Below are 17119 nucleotides of genomic sequence, written 5' to 3'. Positions count from 1 at the left end.
TATTATTATTACCACTAATTAGGTAGTCTCTCGAAAAAGGGTAATTTGAAAATTAGACGAATATTTAGATGATCCAAATCCTTGGAATTGATTTGCTCCAGTTCAAGCCATTTTATGGCTCAAAATTTAGCGTTTAAAAAGAGTGGCAGAAAGTTTATTGTCAGTTCTTTCTCGCCCGCTCTACGCCCTTGACTTGCGAACTGGTAGTAAATGTAAATTTATAATTAATTTGACGTTCATAAGTGTTCATATAGGTATGTATGAATGAAGTAAATTTTGAGTTGGAGTTTTGTCCTTAGCTATTCTATTGAATAATAGATTAAAATAAAAACATTTTTGTTACAATAATATATTTTACATGACATGGGCAATATTTACATAATTAAAGATAAATACATTTCAGATTACTTAACATTGAGTAAAAATTATATAACGCCATCTATACGTCATATTTAATAGGTTTTACGGGTCAATAACAATTTTTCTAAAATGTTTGAACATTGAAAAATTAGGATAAAAATTAAATTTGCTTGAAATTATTGATTCGATTTTAATTAAAATGTAAACAAAACATTTATACTCATGAACTCTTAACTTTTGTTAAAAAAGCATTAATACCCAATTGGTTTTTCTCTTGTTTCTCACTCTTTTGTTTACTCTCCTTCGGTTCCTTTTTCTCTTTCTTCTCCTTTTTCTTTTTTTCCGCAGGGCTGTTTGCCTCTACGTCGGAAACTTTCTTTTTCTTTACTTTCTTTTTATCGTCAGGTTCATTGATTGACTGCATTATCGGTGGATCATTCATGATCATTGACACTTTGCTGAAGTAATTCCAAAGGGCGTCGACGCATTTCTCCGATTTTCCATTTTCCGTTTCCCAGAATAGGCCATAAAGTCTGGGTTTTAGTTTTTCCGTGGGCTTCTTCAATTCCGACTCAAATTCGTCTTCTAAATGTTTAAGCCGCGCTTTCTGCGTTTCTGGTGAAAGGGACATGACGTCATCGTCGTCCATTGTTGCTTCCTGGAAGTAAACAACAAATCTATAGGAATTTAAAATAAATATAAATTAACTATTTATATTTAATACAACAATAATTTAAAAAAAAATTCTTCTCATGGTCAGAATATAATTTAATACTTTTTGTAGAGGCACTTTTCATACTACTGTATATTGAAATTTTTGATCCATAACAGCCCTTGCAAACAGTCTTTTATTCAAAAATTAGAAATATCAACATGTATATAATTAAACAAAACAAACTAAAACGTTTTACTTTAGATCGATCGATCGATAAAATAATATCTTATATATACTATCTTAATTTTTGTTTAAAAACTTAATGCTGGATAGGCTGTTAAGATGCTAGATAGGATGTTGAGATGAAATTTCGATGACAGCGGAAAGATTCAGGAGACAACAATCTAAAATATTAGGTCCTTACATATGAAATTGGCGTTTTGTATGGGAGGAACAAAAAGTCGAATATTTTTAAATATAACATATTTAATTAATCAAAGTATGAACCATTGTTTTCTATGCACTTTTGCCATCTCATAGGTAGTTCATTGATCCCTTTACTAAAAAAAACAGTCGGACGGGAATCAATAAAATCTCTGCAGGCGATTTGGACTGCCCCATCAGAGTTAAATTTTTTCCCTTGCAAGAAGTTGTCCAAATTTCGAAAAAAAAATGGTAATCTGTTGGAGCAAGGTCCGGGGAGTACGGAGGATGTCATAGACATTCCAATTGAAGTTCTTCTAATTTGGTAGCCGTCTGTTGTGCAGTGTGTGGTCTAGCGTTGTCGTGAAGTAGCAGTGGCGTGGAGCGATTGACCAGCCTAGGTTGTTTAGCCGCTAGCTTTTCCATCATGGTTTGCAATTGCTGACACTAGACATCAGCCGTAATAGTCTAATTGCAACATGACCGCCATACACATCATTCACCCTTCGAGTCGTTTCCGCAGCACTAGTGCCACGGCGGAACTCGTACTCGTAAATAATGCGATACTTTAAGTTTTCCATTTTGTAAAATGAGTGACGCAAACCGAAAAAACAGAAGAAAAAAACAAATGAATGACGGTCATCGAAGTACAAATACATGAGTAAATAGTTGTACAAATTTGAAATTACTAACTAAAGAGGAGGTATTTGAGGTCAAAGTGGCCAGTACGACAAAACGCCAATTTCATATGTAAGAACCTAATATACTGTTACGAAGACGGGTCGACTGCATGTTTCTAGATTTTTCCACTAGTTAGAGAACTTTTCAGCAGGCTGTAATATGATTTCTGACCGTTTCAGGAGAGGGTCAATCACATATTAGAAAATTGTAATTTTCATAATGTTACCCTAGTTTTCAGGAAGCTGAAACCTTTTTTCAGTCGGTTTCAGAACATGTGTAGTCGAGTGGTGCAGTTTTCAGGAGACCCGTTTTCAGGCGTTTTCAGGCCTAGTTATACCCCTTTGATGAAGGAATATTCTAGACCGAACTTTCTAGGTGTGAGACAAGGACGAAATGATACGAGAGAGAGAGAGAGAAGATCAGAACTTTCTCGAAACTAGACGAGCACTCTAGAACGCCGTACGACAAGGACGGAGCAACGTGCGAAAGAGACAAAGAGTGCGAACGTTCAAGAATTGTGCAATCGCTACTCAGTAGCAAGCCCGCCTACAAAGTTCTCGAATATTGTTTAGAATTATTCCCAGGGATATATAAGCGAGCCGAAACGCGACTAGTCACTTAGTTTTGATTGCGATTACACGAGAGAAACACCGAAGCGATAAAGTGCGAATAAAGTGAATATAAGTGATAAAGTACTGTGTGAAGTGTGCATAAGTGAAGTATTTAGTGACTGTGTTTTTGTGTGTTATTAGTGAATCTCTGCAATTAATTTTGTGCCCATAAATTCCTCATTGATTTTTCAAGAAATAAACCCTTGAAGAATTCTACGGCATTTTCTATCCGATCCCCTAGCTCGTAACAATACTAATTCCTTTTGTAACATTACGATTTGGGGATTGAATTACGCGTTAATGTTAATATTATTTTAGACTTTCCAGTACTTTACACCACATAAAGGTATCTTTTAGGTATAACGAGTCACTGGGTGTTCACTAAACGTTTTACTATTGGGTACAAGAATTGCCAAAAATTTCGTGACGTAATACTTGAACGCTCCCATACCAGCGGGTATTAAATATTATGAATATATTATGAAGAAACTGGCATACTTTAGACAGAAACTCGTCGTGTGTCACATAAGACTGATCACCTATTTGATCACTAAGCAGAAATCTGAAGCCAAAACATTTTTTTATAAAATGTATTTAATGTTACCTCATCACTAAGGTATCCGTGTGGCACAAACACTTCATTGTCCAGTTCGTACTCATCTGGACCCTCATCATCACTCCCAGCTGCACTTCCTTCGATGCTTTCACCTTCCTCCTCTTCCCATTCCTCATCACTGTCCACTTCATATTCCAGTTGTTTCTAAAATTAATGTTTAGTTTTTTTAATTTATATCTCTGTTCCTATATAGTTTGTAAAGCAATACTGTAAAATACTTGATATGAGGCATGCGGAAGACAAAACACAATAACTTCAAACATTTATTGCCCAGAAGCTTGGCCTATATTTTCATATAGATAGCCTTATCATCAATAGTTTTTTTCAATTAAACCTAATTTTTAAGATAGGATATGATGGTATATCGTTACTGAAAATATACATTTTTAAATAAATAAAAAATATTTCCAACAAAAATTTGTATAAATAAAATTTCATTTACACAAATTAATAATCATAGAATACTGTAACTTTTAACTGATCAAAGAATTATCGAAATCAGTTCAGTAATTTTAAATATTACTGTCAACAAACCAACTATACCTCTTTACAATGTAAATGTTTACCTGATCCATAGAAAATGGTTGCCTCGGTTTAATAAAAGTACTTTTCTTCCTCCATGTGCCCCAGTAAGGTGGTCGTCTGTTCTCATGAAAACTCAGAAGTTTCGGCCGGAGCTTCTCTCTTACACCCAAATCGCATGAGACGATTTCTCCAGCACCATCTATTGGTGGTAACTCGTCTTCTGAAAGGTGTTGAATAAAAGTCAATAACTTTAACTAGTAATTTAATAAATCTGTGGTTGGTAAACTCTAGTTTGGACCCCTCACTACAACATCAAGCAGAGGAGAGGGAGACACCAAAGAGCCACTGGTCGTCTGTGGCAAAGACTTGCTAGGGATAAGAAGCAATGTAAGCAGCTAGAGGAGACCATTGTGCCAAAAAGGCAAGTTGTACAACAAAACCTTAAAGAACTCTTTTATATACATATTTATGTAAACTTTCTCTAGTATTAGCTGAAATAAAGGCTTTGAAATTGAACAACTCTGGTTTAGAGAAAATACCTCAAAATGAAACATTAAATTTGATAAATATTTCTGACATATAAATTCTTGTGATAATTTAGTGTTGATATATTGTTTTCTTTTTTAGGGTTGCTTGGAAGAGGTGGGTTAGTAGAGATAAAGCCGCATGTTGCACCATGTTTTTCTTTTGTGTTTGTTCCAGTTCAGAACTTCCTGAACTGGTACTTCACAATGTTACAAAACCTAAATGGTGTCAAAGTATGACTTCAAGAAAAGAGCGTACAAATTCTTAAAAGGCCGGCAACGCACTCGCGAGCCCTCTGGCATTGAGTGTTCATGGGCGGCGGTATCACTTAACATCAGGTGAGCCTCCTGCCCGTTTGCCCCCTATTTTATAAAAAAAAATGACTTCCATATGGTAAATAAAAAAAATTGACAGATGGGACTCACTTAGCACAACTTGTATGATTTCTTTCTCAAGTTTCAGTATACTTCATACAATGTCAGTTTTGCACCAGAAACAGATTTTCCATACATACATTTGTATGATCATCCAATTATATGAACTAAATATAAAGATAGTTCTATATGCACCCTGGAGTGCAGCTTTTTGCATACAAACATCTATATCATTACATAATTTTTTTAATAAGGGACATAAATTTGGTTATGAAAAAAAATTCTTAACACCATTTCAGTTTGATTATTCCTTACTAAAATATATTTTAGATTGTACTCACCTACGATAACAACATCTTCATCTTTTTCGTTAATAGGCCATGTTTTTTCATCAGCAACTATTGGTATATATTTACCACTCCTTAGATTCTTTATATATAGATCTCTAACATTTTGGCTTTCCAAAAACATATCTAGCGCACTTCTTCGGTCTTCTGTTAAGGGATTTCTGACAGTGGGAGCTAATCTCATATCAGCCTTTATTGTGAAATTTGAAAGCATATCATTTTTACTAAGACATATAGTGGTTTGGTCTTTATCTGCTTTCTGTTTTGGAACAAAAAAGCTTGCAAATGCTTCTGCTGCTTTCTTTTTTTTCTGCTCCTGTTCTAGTTTATCCATTTCTAGGGCTTCTTGTTTTTTCCTCCTTTCTTCATCTTTTGCTTCTTTTTCCTTCCTTTTTTGCTCATCTTTCTCCTCTCTTTCCTTACGCTTCTGTTCTTCTTTTTCTTCCTTTACCTCTGAAGCAATAAAGAACAACTATATTATATTTAATTTAAAATTAAAAAGTATAATTGTTTGGTTTATTCTCTCCCAACCTGCCATTCAAACCATTTCACCAATTTTCATGGGATATTTTATAGCACTCAAGACCGGGTTGTGATTTAGATATAAATTTGGACCTCAGTGTGTTTGTATAATTTATTCTAAATTTAGACAAAAAAAACTATTACAGTTTAGAATTTAAAAGGTATAAAAATATAACATTTTTTTTAAAGGAAAGCATATATTAAATTCTTAGAACACAATTATAGAAAATTAATAACAATTATTATGTGTTAAAGACTAACTTAGTTGTGAAATAACCTATGTAACTGTCTCAAACTCATACCCATAAACATTATAGTAAGAATATTAATTTTCTTCTATGCTCACATAATAAAGTCTAGATTAGTCTTATTAACATTTAGAGGTACTCACTTTTTTCTAACTCTTTCTGTTTTTCCTTTTCTTCCCTTTCTTTTTTCTTTTGCTCTTCTTTTTCTTCTCGTTCTCGTCTCCTAGCCTCTTCTTTTTCCTCCTTTTCTTTCTTTCGTAGTATCTCCTTTTCCTGTTTTACTCTCTCCTTTTCCTCTCTTTCTTGTTGTTTTTTTTTTTCCCGTTCCTCTCTCTTTTTAGCATGTTCCAGCTTCTTCTGTAACTATAACAATAAATCTTAATATGTCAATATGGTGTAGGTAGTTATGCATAGATAGTTCAATCTGATTTCCTTCACATAATCTACCACATACAATAGTATAAATATTTATCTTACATACTTAATTATTACATTATTTTATAACTGTCATCACATATTTTACTTATTCTTAGTATGACTTAAAAATATTATAATTAATTTATCACAAACCTGTTTTGGTGTTAAATTAGTACTAGAATTTTCAGTCATTGATACATCGCCTTCACTTTTTACAAGTGACGAACTTCTTGTATTCCTCTTAGGTGTGTTTTGGTTAGAACCTGAGTCATCTGTTGTTTGAGACATATTTAGACTTTTTTTACCATTATCTACTTTACGTCTAGGTGTTCTTCTAGGAGTCACAGGACTTGAAGCTTTACTTTCTACATTGCTTAAAGAATCTTCTTCCTTTTGAGAATCTTCACAATCACTTTGAATTAAAATATCATCATCACTTTTTTTGTCATTAGACTTTACTTCTGCTACATCATTAGAGTCTTCTAAGGTTATTATACTATTAGACTTCTGAATATCCAAGTTTTCAACTATATCATTTAATTGTTGTGTCTGTGAATTACTAGTGGTCTGATAAGTGTGTTGAATTTCATCAACATCCATTCCATTATCACTGTCCTTACTTCCATTGTCTGTTGAGTCATTTTCTAATGGTTCATCTTTCTTAGCTTTTTTATTTTTTGCTGTTTTTGATTTCTGTTTCTTTTTCCAAGCCGTATCGACTAACTTAACAAAAGGATTGAATTTTTTAATCACATTTTCTCCAGAAACAAATTCTTGTGCACCATCTTTGCTATCATCATCACTCACTATCACTGGGTCCTGGATATCGTTTTCTTTTGTAATTTTACCAATTTTCGTAATAGGCTGATGTTCCGGTGCAGACAATTTTCTCTTTCTAGTAGAAACATCATCTGGTTTTGGTGAAGTGTCTGATAAAATTTGAAATGGAAGTCGAGCTTGTTTAAGAACTTTTTTTGAAGGCGTCACTTCTTCATTACCAGGTGACTTTTGTGGTTTCATAATAAATTTTGTAACGTAGCAATATAATGACTAAATTACTTAATATATTACAATGAAAGGTTGTTGGTAAGGTGTCTTTATCGTAATGTAACAATCACATAGCTTGATTGAAATTTTCGACTATTACAGTAAGAAACACAAGTCCCAAACAACAAAAATAAAAGTTTTCTTTTTCAATTAACAAGCAAACGCGGGAAATTCTGACAAAAAAAACATACGCAATGCAAGTGACAATACTTGACACTTTGACTTTTATAACAACTTTAACTACAGATTACAAAAGTATAGTTTCCTTCGTTTTTGCCACATATCACGATTTAATGTTGACGGTTGACACTTTAACTTGCGAGTTATTCTCAAGACTTCAAAGTTCAAACAAAACGATTTGTAATTTGTATGAGTGCGCTGTGCGACTCGAATGAAGAATTAATAATTATTGTTATATCGTGCGCCGAATGTTTAAATAATATTGCTTTTTTAATGGTTAAAAACGGGAAGTTGACTGTATTATTTCTATTGTTACACCGAGGAGAAATTTAGTTTAAACGTTTTCATAGTGAAGTTATTAATTTGTGTAGATGCCTTGACAAAAATCATCTAAAAATGAGCAAAATGTCGAAGAATAAATTAAATTTGACCCTCCCACCGGGGTCTATAGACACAGCTCCGGCAATAACTCCGTCTAATATGACTCCTCAGCTGAAATCTGCAACAGCTTCAGAGTAAGTATAGTTGTGACATAATACTAAATTATTTGCTTCCATGCATTTGCTAAGCATAGAAATTATAATATTGAAAGCTTCTATTGTATCTTAGCATTAATACTTATTTCATATTGTTGATTAAATAATTCTATAGAATGTTCAGCAAATGATACTTTGCTTAAACAATGACTAACAACATTTAATTAATAACACACTTTACAATACTGGATCTGATAAAAGTGCAACTGTATAAATTCTGCTAATTACCATTTTCATTTAAAAAAAAACATTAAACCTGTTACATGTTGTATTTTTAATGATATCATGCTATTGTTCATGCTATTTTTTCACATGATAAAATGACAGAAATGTTTCATCTTACCTACAGTATAAACTATGTAACATTCCACAATTTAACGACAAACTCCCTAAAGCATCCAAATCAATTGGCTTTGGTTGGTTTGCCTTGTCTTCCATACAATGATACAATCTACATAGCATTACACCCACTCTCAACAACAACAATTGAGTAATACAGTACTTTTTAAGTTGCTAAAATTAGTAAAAACTGGGACATTTCTTTATTGCTTTATTATCCTAACTCACAATAAACTCATCTGGCATCATTCAAATGAACTTTCTAAGAATTTATTTTTTTACAAATTGGTATTGCTGGCATGGGTAGACTGTTGTTGACCATGACCAAGTAGGAGTCATGGATTTTCTATATATTTTTCTTCTCTCCGTTTAATGACAACTCTATAAATTATATGACCATAACCATAACCCATATATATGATTTATAACACACAAATATAGAGTATTAACAATATTCTTAATCTACATAGTCATTATAATAATAAGAAATGGAGAAATAAGAAACTAAAACAAATTCAAAATTATGTTCATTGTGACATATGTTATCTTAAATGCTAACAGCGTTTCCTTGTTCTAATGCAATATACTTATTTATTGAAGAACTATATTTTTATAAATGTCAAATCTATCCTTTAATTCACAATTGCTTGAATCATGTTAAAATTGGGCCTTGGGTTTTGAAGATATAAGTAATAACTTATATATTTACATACAAACGGATGAATAGTGTTGAAGAATTTTAATAGAGACTCTAAAAGACTATTCTCTATTTCATCCTGTGGTGCCCGATTATCAATTTCAGGTTTTTGTCATTCTAGGAAGTACAATATTAAACATAAATTCTGCTTATGTATTAGATTTGTTATTAATGAAATAATAAAAAAAAATTTCATCTTCTCATTTGCCAGGAGGCAAGGACTAGCTGGGAAGTCAAAGACTAGTATTGAAGCTTTGACTGAGAGATTGGAGCAAATAGAAATGGATGACACACAAAGGAGAAGAATAGAAGTATTTCTATGTCAGAAAGAAAAGATTGGAGAGCTAAGTGATGATGACTTTGAGAAACTTGGCGAACTGGGTAAAATTTTCATGCAATTACCATCTTAATAAGTTAAATGTGTGACTAGTTCTTATTGTCACACACATCTAAAGCTACTAGTAGCCAGAAAAATATATAACATGTATAATATAATATGTATAATATGTCAATAAAACATACTGACTGGAGCTACTTTATCAAGTATTTATTACTTCAGACTTGATCTGTTGCCTGCATGACAATTGTAGTTGTAAAAATATGTTAAATACATATAATCAACACTAAATACATTCAATTCTTTTCTAGGCCAATATGTATAAGAAACATTGCTCAGTATCATGAATATATCAAAAATGAAGAAATTTAAAAAGTGGTTTATAATTCTTCAACTTTTCAGGTCAAGGAAATGGTGGTGTGGTGATGAAAGTACGTCACAAATCAACTGGTCTTATCATGGCTCGGAAGCTCATACATCTGGAAGTAAAGCCAGCCATAAAAAAGCAAATTATAAGAGAGCTTAAAGTTTTGCATGAGTGTAATTTTGCACATATTGTGGGTTTTTATGGAGCATTCTATAGTGATGGTGAAATTTCTATATGCATGGAATATATGGATGGTGGATCACTGGATTTAATTTTGAAGAAGGCTGGTAGGATTCCTGAATCTGTATTAGGTGAGTCATAGTTTATTCTAGCCATAGTTAAACACTTACACTCACAACATTTCGGTGTCACACTAGTGTTTTCCATTTTCTGCACTGAAACTTGATATGAACTGGAAAACAGCTGTCGAGCATAGATGCCATTAAAATATGGTGTAGGAGACTCATTTTTCCTTGGTCAGCAAAAATGTCAATTCTGTGATAACAGCAAGTGACAACCCCTATTTCTTTCAGTGCTTTACCAAAGTATCTCAAGCTTCTTGAGCCTTTTGCATTGTCTTAAAAAAGCCTTAGCAATTGTGCAATAATATACAGCCTGTAAAGAGCTTAACTAGGTTGGCCTTGGGGTCTCACACCAAGAAAACAACATGATCTTTAGAAGTGGAGAAGGCAATTAAAGAATTCTTTTGTTACTTGAAAAAGTTTGGTATCTTTTTAAATTCCTAAGATTATAGTAATGATATAATTTATTTTTACCTAAAGCATCAAACACAAAGATCACATATTTCTAAAGTTCTTTAGTGGAGTACTTTAACCAATAATTAAAAAAAATATATTAATATGGTATATATTATATATATAACTATTAATTTTATCTGCTGCAAGTGTGTCTTAGACCACAGATGACTGCAAGACAGATGTCTAATCTAACAAATTATGAAAAAACTTTCAGGAACAATAACATCAGCCGTTCTCAAAGGTCTGAGTTATTTGCGAGACAAACATGCAATTATGCACAGAGATGTGAAGCCATCCAATATTTTAGTGAACAGTAATGGTGAGATCAAGATTTGCGACTTTGGTGTCTCAGGGCAGCTTATTGATTCTATGGCCAACTCGTTTGTCGGCACTAGGAGTTATATGTCTGTAAGTTTATTTCTTTCTAAAAATGATTAATCCTCTCAGTCATTAAAGTAATTATTGTTAAGAGTGCTTAATAGTTTTGATGTTTAAATCTGCTTTAAACTTGCTTGCTTCAAACTAACTTTAATTGGGTTAAAAATTGATGCCATGATTGTTTATTTAATAATTAAACATAAGCAGCCCTTTGGAAAGGAAAACTTCCCGTCCTCAGTGGCCTATAAAATCTAAAAGATAGGGTTTAGGGAAATCCGGTTCTTATTGGACCTTCTCATAATAATGGAATTGTACTAACCATTAAGAAAACTTATACTGACAAATTAAGTAATTATAACTGTTTTCAAGAGAAATACAAGAAAGCCATTTTATTATATAATAATTAAACTCATTATAATCTGCAAAGTGTTTTAAATAATACATTAGTTTTATTTAATTACAGCCTGAACGTCTTCAAGGTACACATTATTCGGTTCAATCAGACATATGGTCCCTGGGACTTTCCCTTGTAGAGATGGCAATAGGCATGTACCCTATACCCCCGCCTGATGCTAAAACCCTGGCTGCCATATTTGGAGGACAGAATGAAGATCATTCACCTGGACAGGTCAGTATATAAAGTATCCAAGCAGTTACATCTCTGTCTCAATAGTTTTTTACAGCCTGTAAGTGGTACCTTCCATATTTAGGTGTATGTATACTCACTGTTGAGTGGTTTAGTTTTTTTTAACATAAAAGTTTGGTTGGTTGCATACATTAATCTCAATGACAGATCAAATAAAAAAAATTGTATTGTATAGCACATTGAAGTTATGGGCACACTTGATACAGCATATGTATATATAATATCACTTTTGAAACTACCCACCATGTTTCACAATAACTCAATAGTAGTTTCATCGAAGATAATTATAAAAAAATTATAATGTATATTATTGAGAGTAATTGGTATAATACTAAGGTTTGAAAGTGTTATGGAGTAAACTTGTGATATTCATTAATTTATCAAAAAATACTGTATTATATATTTCATATTTAAATCAATCCTTTGATTAATTTTTGAATGTCAAAGTAGCAGTTTCTATGATTAGCAACTACAATTAAACATACAAACTGTTTAGTAAGTTCTGTGAAGGATGTATGCTGTTCATTCTCAACCAGTCTAACTGACTGGCAGGCCCAAAGGCCCTGTGGCTAAGATTATAAACGTGTATATATTAACACCGGGAATAATTTTAATTCCAGGCACCTAATTCCCCTAGACCAATGGCTATATTTGAATTACTAGACTATATAGTGAATGAGCCGCCACCCAAGTTGCCCACTGGAGTGTTTTCTGATGAGTTCACGGATTTTGTAGACCGCTGTCTCAAAAAGAATCCCGATGAGCGCGCTGACCTTAAGACGCTTATGGTAAGAATTTTTTATTCATTTTGTTCAATAATAAATAATAAGAAGTAGGTATTATATATGTCGCAGTAAACTAGTTAAATCAGAGAGTTAATTGAATCTCTAGACAGTTAATTAAAAATCGATATTCAAACAATTAGTAGAAGTAAGCCTAGATTGTACGCACATTAAATGTATAATCACGCATTAGAAACATCTATTTGGTGTCTGATTCTCTATATTATTTAAAATTCGTCAATTAAGTTTACACGTCATTGTGGTTTGCAGAATCACGGCTGGATCCGTTCGGCAGACGCAGAACGTGTGGACATTGCAGGATGGGTCTGCAAGACCATGGATCTGATGCCCTCCACGCCCAATTCCAATGTGTCTCCTTTTTCTTCATAAGCTGCAAGAAGTGCATACTTTCATCAGCGAAAAAGGGTGAGTCGACAATATAAATAATCTGATTAGGAAGTATTATACTATATAATTTTCAACCTTTTTTGTTTGTTCAATAATTTTGTATTTTTTTGGTAATATTTTTCAGGTCAAAACATTTCCCAAGAGAAAGCGGGCGAGACAATCAGTGAGGACGAAGATGCAGAGTAGCCCCAAACAGGCCGCAGTATGTCAACTCTAGACAACCATTACTGAACCAAACAAACCAATCAACAGTCCACCGACCGATCACGTATAGATTACTCCTGGGCACTATTAAACATTATTTTGTATACAAACGGAATTAATAAAATAATCTATCGCATTTCAAAATTCGAACGTCCTTCGCAAGGATACGATAATTCGTACGAAGCTTCAGGGAAATAAGTACGTCCACGCCGTATATCGCTATATGGCGTTGTGAGTACGATGGGCAACTTCATTTGGGTGTGACACTAAAACATAGTGCAATTGCGTAAATAGTGGGGTTTTAAGCGATAATCTAACATCTAATCGATTAATGGTCAAGTAGAGTTGATTTCACTAGTTGCAAGAAATAAAATTGTTAGTAGTGTTTTGACATATTTTTCTTTGCTGAAAGTGCGTAATTCATGTCAGCTGGTAAATGTTTAAAATAGGTGGCGCCACTCGCGTCACCGAGCGTTGGAATACTCAAACGCTGTTGTGAACGACGGCGTGGGAGCGTTCCAAAACTCCAATCATATAGTTATTGTAAAACGCATTTTTTTATAGAAAATACATTAAAAACATATAAACCAAAAAAAAATATATTAACTTTGTAGCTATTTTGACGTGATGCACTTTTCCCGCGTTTGTTTTCGCTTTGTTTTAGTGAGCCCCGCCTTACCCATATTGCACCTAGTTCGTAGGCAACACGCTATGTGTGAACGAGTGAGTGAACGAATGGTTTGATGACGTTTTCAATCCCATGTCTCCAAATTTTAAATTACGCACGTAATCACTCAAATTTTGAAAGAGATTTGAGAGGTTAGTCACATATAATTTGAAAATCGAATCATCTAGTTAGTGTTCTTTTGTTTTTAGTTGTTAAAGTTTGGCGCCCTAGAAGATAATTAACGGAAAGAAACAAAAAATCATATCCATAATATGATATGTGTCCGTTTCGTAATTTAAGCATTTAGGAGACTATGGATTAAAAACGCGTCTTCTATGCAAGCTGTAAAACAGAGCACTTCCTGTATATGCATGTTTGCTTTGTCTATTTTGCCCTTATAATTTGTGATATATTTTTGGGGCCGATTGTGATTTCTTAATAGACAATCTATTATTTGTTAATTATGGATCGGTCCTTTGTTGAGCATGTCGCCTGATTGTAAGCGTCACGCTTTTCTTGCACTTTATATGGTTTCATGTAGATTATCTACGGCATTTACCGTAGATAAAACATTTCTTATAAGATGTTATAAGGTTACACAATATATTATGTTTTAATATATAAAACTAAAAAAAAAGCTTAACAATTTGTTGGTCACTTACGCGAAAGCATTAAAATATACCTAATATTCCTCGCTTTTATATAAATTGTTTTCCGTTCTTAAATTTGGAATTTACCTTGATGCAGTTTTTTATACATTTGGATGTATATATAAATTTTATTTGTAAATATCGCTTGTGATAGACATTTTATTGCATTTATAGTAATTTTAGGTTATATTACAGGGTCAAACTCCAAGTGGTTATAATATGAAAATAACTTAAAATTAAAATAAAAAACCGTTTCGATTGAAGTGATTTTTAATGTTCCAATATGTATAGTTAGTTAAGTATCGAAATTATTATTGCTAGATTATTTATTGTGATTACTAGGCAACATCGATATATCCTTAATGTTTTGTATTATCAATTGTATCTAGATGTAGATTTTCAGTAAGCTTCTTATTAGGTTACGTGTACAAATAAAGAAAAACAAAAACTCGGCTTTGTTTTATTTAAGCACCTGTATTGTTATTTGAATAACTATTGATAGTGGATCTATTGAATAATAATAATAGTTATAGTAACAAAAATTTTGTTTGGAGTACTTGAGCGAACCGTATTTGGTAGTATAATATTCGAGTAGTTATCTTTACAAAAGCAAAATCCAAGCGTTCAGAGCTGTCAAAAACAAAATATATTTAGAGTAGTGAACTATTTAAAACTTATATTTGAATAAGGTACATCATTACAGTGCACGACCGGTGGCGCCATATTTGCTGCGTGGTCTCGCTCAAGTCGTCGATATCCATCACTTGGCGTTAGTGCAAGTTTGACTTCGAGCGTCTAAATACAAGTATGACGTGTTCAGTCTCATGTCTAAGGGTAATATTCAGAAACGAGAACTTAACGCAAAATCTGACTGTCCTATGTCGAAAATGTATTAGATTTTGAGTCCATAGCTTGTGAAAAAATCTGATATTTTTTAATCGTATTCGGTAAACTTCAAGTTATGTAATTAATGTAAAAGATTCGCGTTTATGTTTAAAAAAAATATTTAAATATGTAGTACTCGCTTAATCAAAGACAATACCTTCTCTATAGTGACTTTTATGAATAGACTAAAGAATGTTATAACCGACAAAAATTTCCCGCCCAAAGGCGAGTTCTCGATGAATTTTTAATTTCATTAGAAACGCGCGAGCCGTAACATATTAAAGGCGGGATAGCGATATTAAAAATTCTATTTCGAGTTGGGGGCTTAACTGGCTGTCAATTTCGCGGACAAATAACTAAATTGAATTCTGCAACAATGAGACACATAGGTAAAGAAAAAAAAAACTTTAATTGAATAAAAAGTTGAAAGTTTTTGCAACATGAAACTATGGAACATAAAAAATGCTTTTATTATAAAAAAGAGTCTATATTAACTGTTTATTTTCTTTTATCAGCAATAACTGCTAAAGCAGTTTCACTTCTATATATCCTAGCTAAGTTCAAAGCAATACTAGTTATTTGTATTCCTAGCGGTTATTTTTTTCAATTATTTATTCAATAACACAATCTAAATCATAAGATATTACATGTTTTATAGTAATATTACAATATTGTCTTGTATAGTTTTTAATGTTGGTTAACGTTTAACTATTAAATAACAGACCGGGTAGTCCATATTAATATTATTTATGTATTAATATATATATATATATATATATATATATATATATATATATTTAATAATATCGACGGCGCGGCGTCGTGACGTGAGGACACATTCGCACACTAGTGAAATAACCCGTGAGAATCGGTCAGTCATTCAGCCCCCTTCTTAGTGGGAGTGCCACTCCGTCTCAAAGAATACCAGCGTGAAGTGAAACAATAGGTTCATCTTATTGAATCATCCGAGATTCGAGGCGTGCCTGTATAGGTCCCATAGCAGAAATGCCAAATCTGACCGACTTATTGAGCACATCAGCAAAAGGCTAGAGATTCCCTGCTTGTAAAGGTTCGGTCCGCATCCGGATCGATCCAATGTAAGGACCTAATTTATTAAATATTATTTATATTAGCCGCGGTAGTAAATACTGCAACGGTCTCTCACCATAGACGCTGTTTGCTCTCGAAGTTTTTTTTTTATTTTTTTTATAAAATAGGGGGCAAACGGGCAGGAGGCTCACCTGATGTTAAGTGATACCGCCGCCCATGGACACTCTCAATACCAGAGGGCTCGCGAGTGCGTTGCCGGCCTTTTAAGAATTTGGACGCTCTTTTCTTGAAGGACCCTAAGTCGAATTGGTTCGGAAATACTTCAGTGGGCAACTGGTTCCACATAGCGGTGGTGCGCGGCAAAAATTGCCTTGAAAAACGCTCAGTCGTGGAACGGCGGACGTCGAGGTGATACGGGTGGAATTTTATATTCTGCCTCGACGTCCGATGATGAAACTCAGCTGCAGGTATTAATCCGAACAACTCCTCTGAACACTCTCCATGGTAAATGCGGTAGAAGATGCAGAGTGACCCCACATCTCTACGCAACGCCAAAGGATCGAGCCGCTCGGTGAGGGATTGGTCATCGACGATTCGAACCGCTCTTCGTTGGATACGGTCAAGTGGAAGGAGCTGGTACTGGGGAGACCCCGCCCAGAGGTGAGAACAGTATTCCATGTGGGGCCGTATTTGCGCTTTATAGAGTTGCAAGCGGTGGCCCGGAGTGAAGTACCGTCTCGCCTTGCTGAGCACACCAAGCTTTTTGGAGGCTAATTTAGCCTTTCCCTCCAAATGACCGCGAAACTGAACATCGTTCGATATGTCAACGCCAAGTATTCCGATGCTGGCTGTGGCATCAAGAAGAGTGTTTTCGAAAAGAGGAG

General features: G+C 33.6%; 2 protein-coding genes across 2 annotated transcripts; one reads left to right on the top strand and one right to left on the bottom strand.

Annotated features, from left to right (window-relative positions):
- Positions 1–410: 410 nt before the first annotated feature.
- LOC123707510 (chromatin assembly factor 1 subunit A-A-like) lies at positions 411–7524 on the bottom strand. Its single transcript, XM_045657606.1, has 6 exons — positions 6458–7524; positions 6031–6250; positions 5112–5570; positions 3913–4091; positions 3335–3490; positions 411–1018 (listed from the first exon to the last, which is right to left on the bottom strand). Exons 1-6 carry the CDS (start codon positions 7322–7324, stop codon positions 581–583), a joined length of 2319 nt encoding a protein of 772 aa, XP_045513562.1. The 5' UTR covers positions 7325–7524; the 3' UTR covers positions 411–580.
- Positions 7525–7717: 193 nt separating this feature from the next.
- LOC123707320 (dual specificity mitogen-activated protein kinase kinase dSOR1) lies at positions 7718–14734 on the top strand. Its single transcript, XM_045657248.1, has 8 exons — positions 7718–8046; positions 9315–9484; positions 9843–10118; positions 10780–10973; positions 11407–11571; positions 12210–12377; positions 12642–12797; positions 12904–14734. Exons 1-7 carry the CDS (start codon positions 7928–7930, stop codon positions 12759–12761), a joined length of 1212 nt encoding a protein of 403 aa, XP_045513204.1. The 5' UTR covers positions 7718–7927; the 3' UTR covers positions 12762–12797; positions 12904–14734.
- The last annotated feature ends 2385 nt before the right edge of the window (positions 14735–17119 follow it).

This window comes from Pieris brassicae, chromosome 3 (genome assembly GCF_905147105.1).
Source record: "Pieris brassicae chromosome 3, ilPieBrab1.1, whole genome shotgun sequence".
In the NCBI taxonomy this organism is placed as follows: Eukaryota; Metazoa; Arthropoda; class Insecta; order Lepidoptera; family Pieridae; genus Pieris; species Pieris brassicae.
This window is presented reverse-complemented; position numbering and strand designations above follow the sequence as displayed.

Bases quoted from the DNA above. Each gene is read 5' to 3' on its own strand.
- LOC123707510 (XM_045657606.1), bottom strand. From the start codon at position 7,324: ATGAAACCACAAAAGTCACCTGGTAATGAAGAAGTGACGCCTTCAAAA. The intron at 3,491-3,912 runs GTAAACATTTAC...CATTAATTTTAG, and splicing joins AACCATTTTCTATGGATCAG to AAACAACTGGAATATGAAGT. The intron at 1,019-3,334 runs GTAACATTAAAT...GTTTACTTCCAG, and splicing joins ACGGATACCTTAGTGATGAG to GAAGCAACAATGGACGACGA.
- LOC123707320 (XM_045657248.1), top strand. From the start codon at position 7,928: ATGAGCAAAATGTCGAAGAATAAATTAAATTTGACCCTCCCACCGGGG. The intron at 10,119-10,779 runs GTGAGTCATAGT...AAAAACTTTCAG, and splicing joins GATTCCTGAATCTGTATTAG to GAACAATAACATCAGCCGTT. The intron at 11,572-12,209 runs GTCAGTATATAA...TTTTAATTCCAG, and splicing joins AAGATCATTCACCTGGACAG to GCACCTAATTCCCCTAGACC.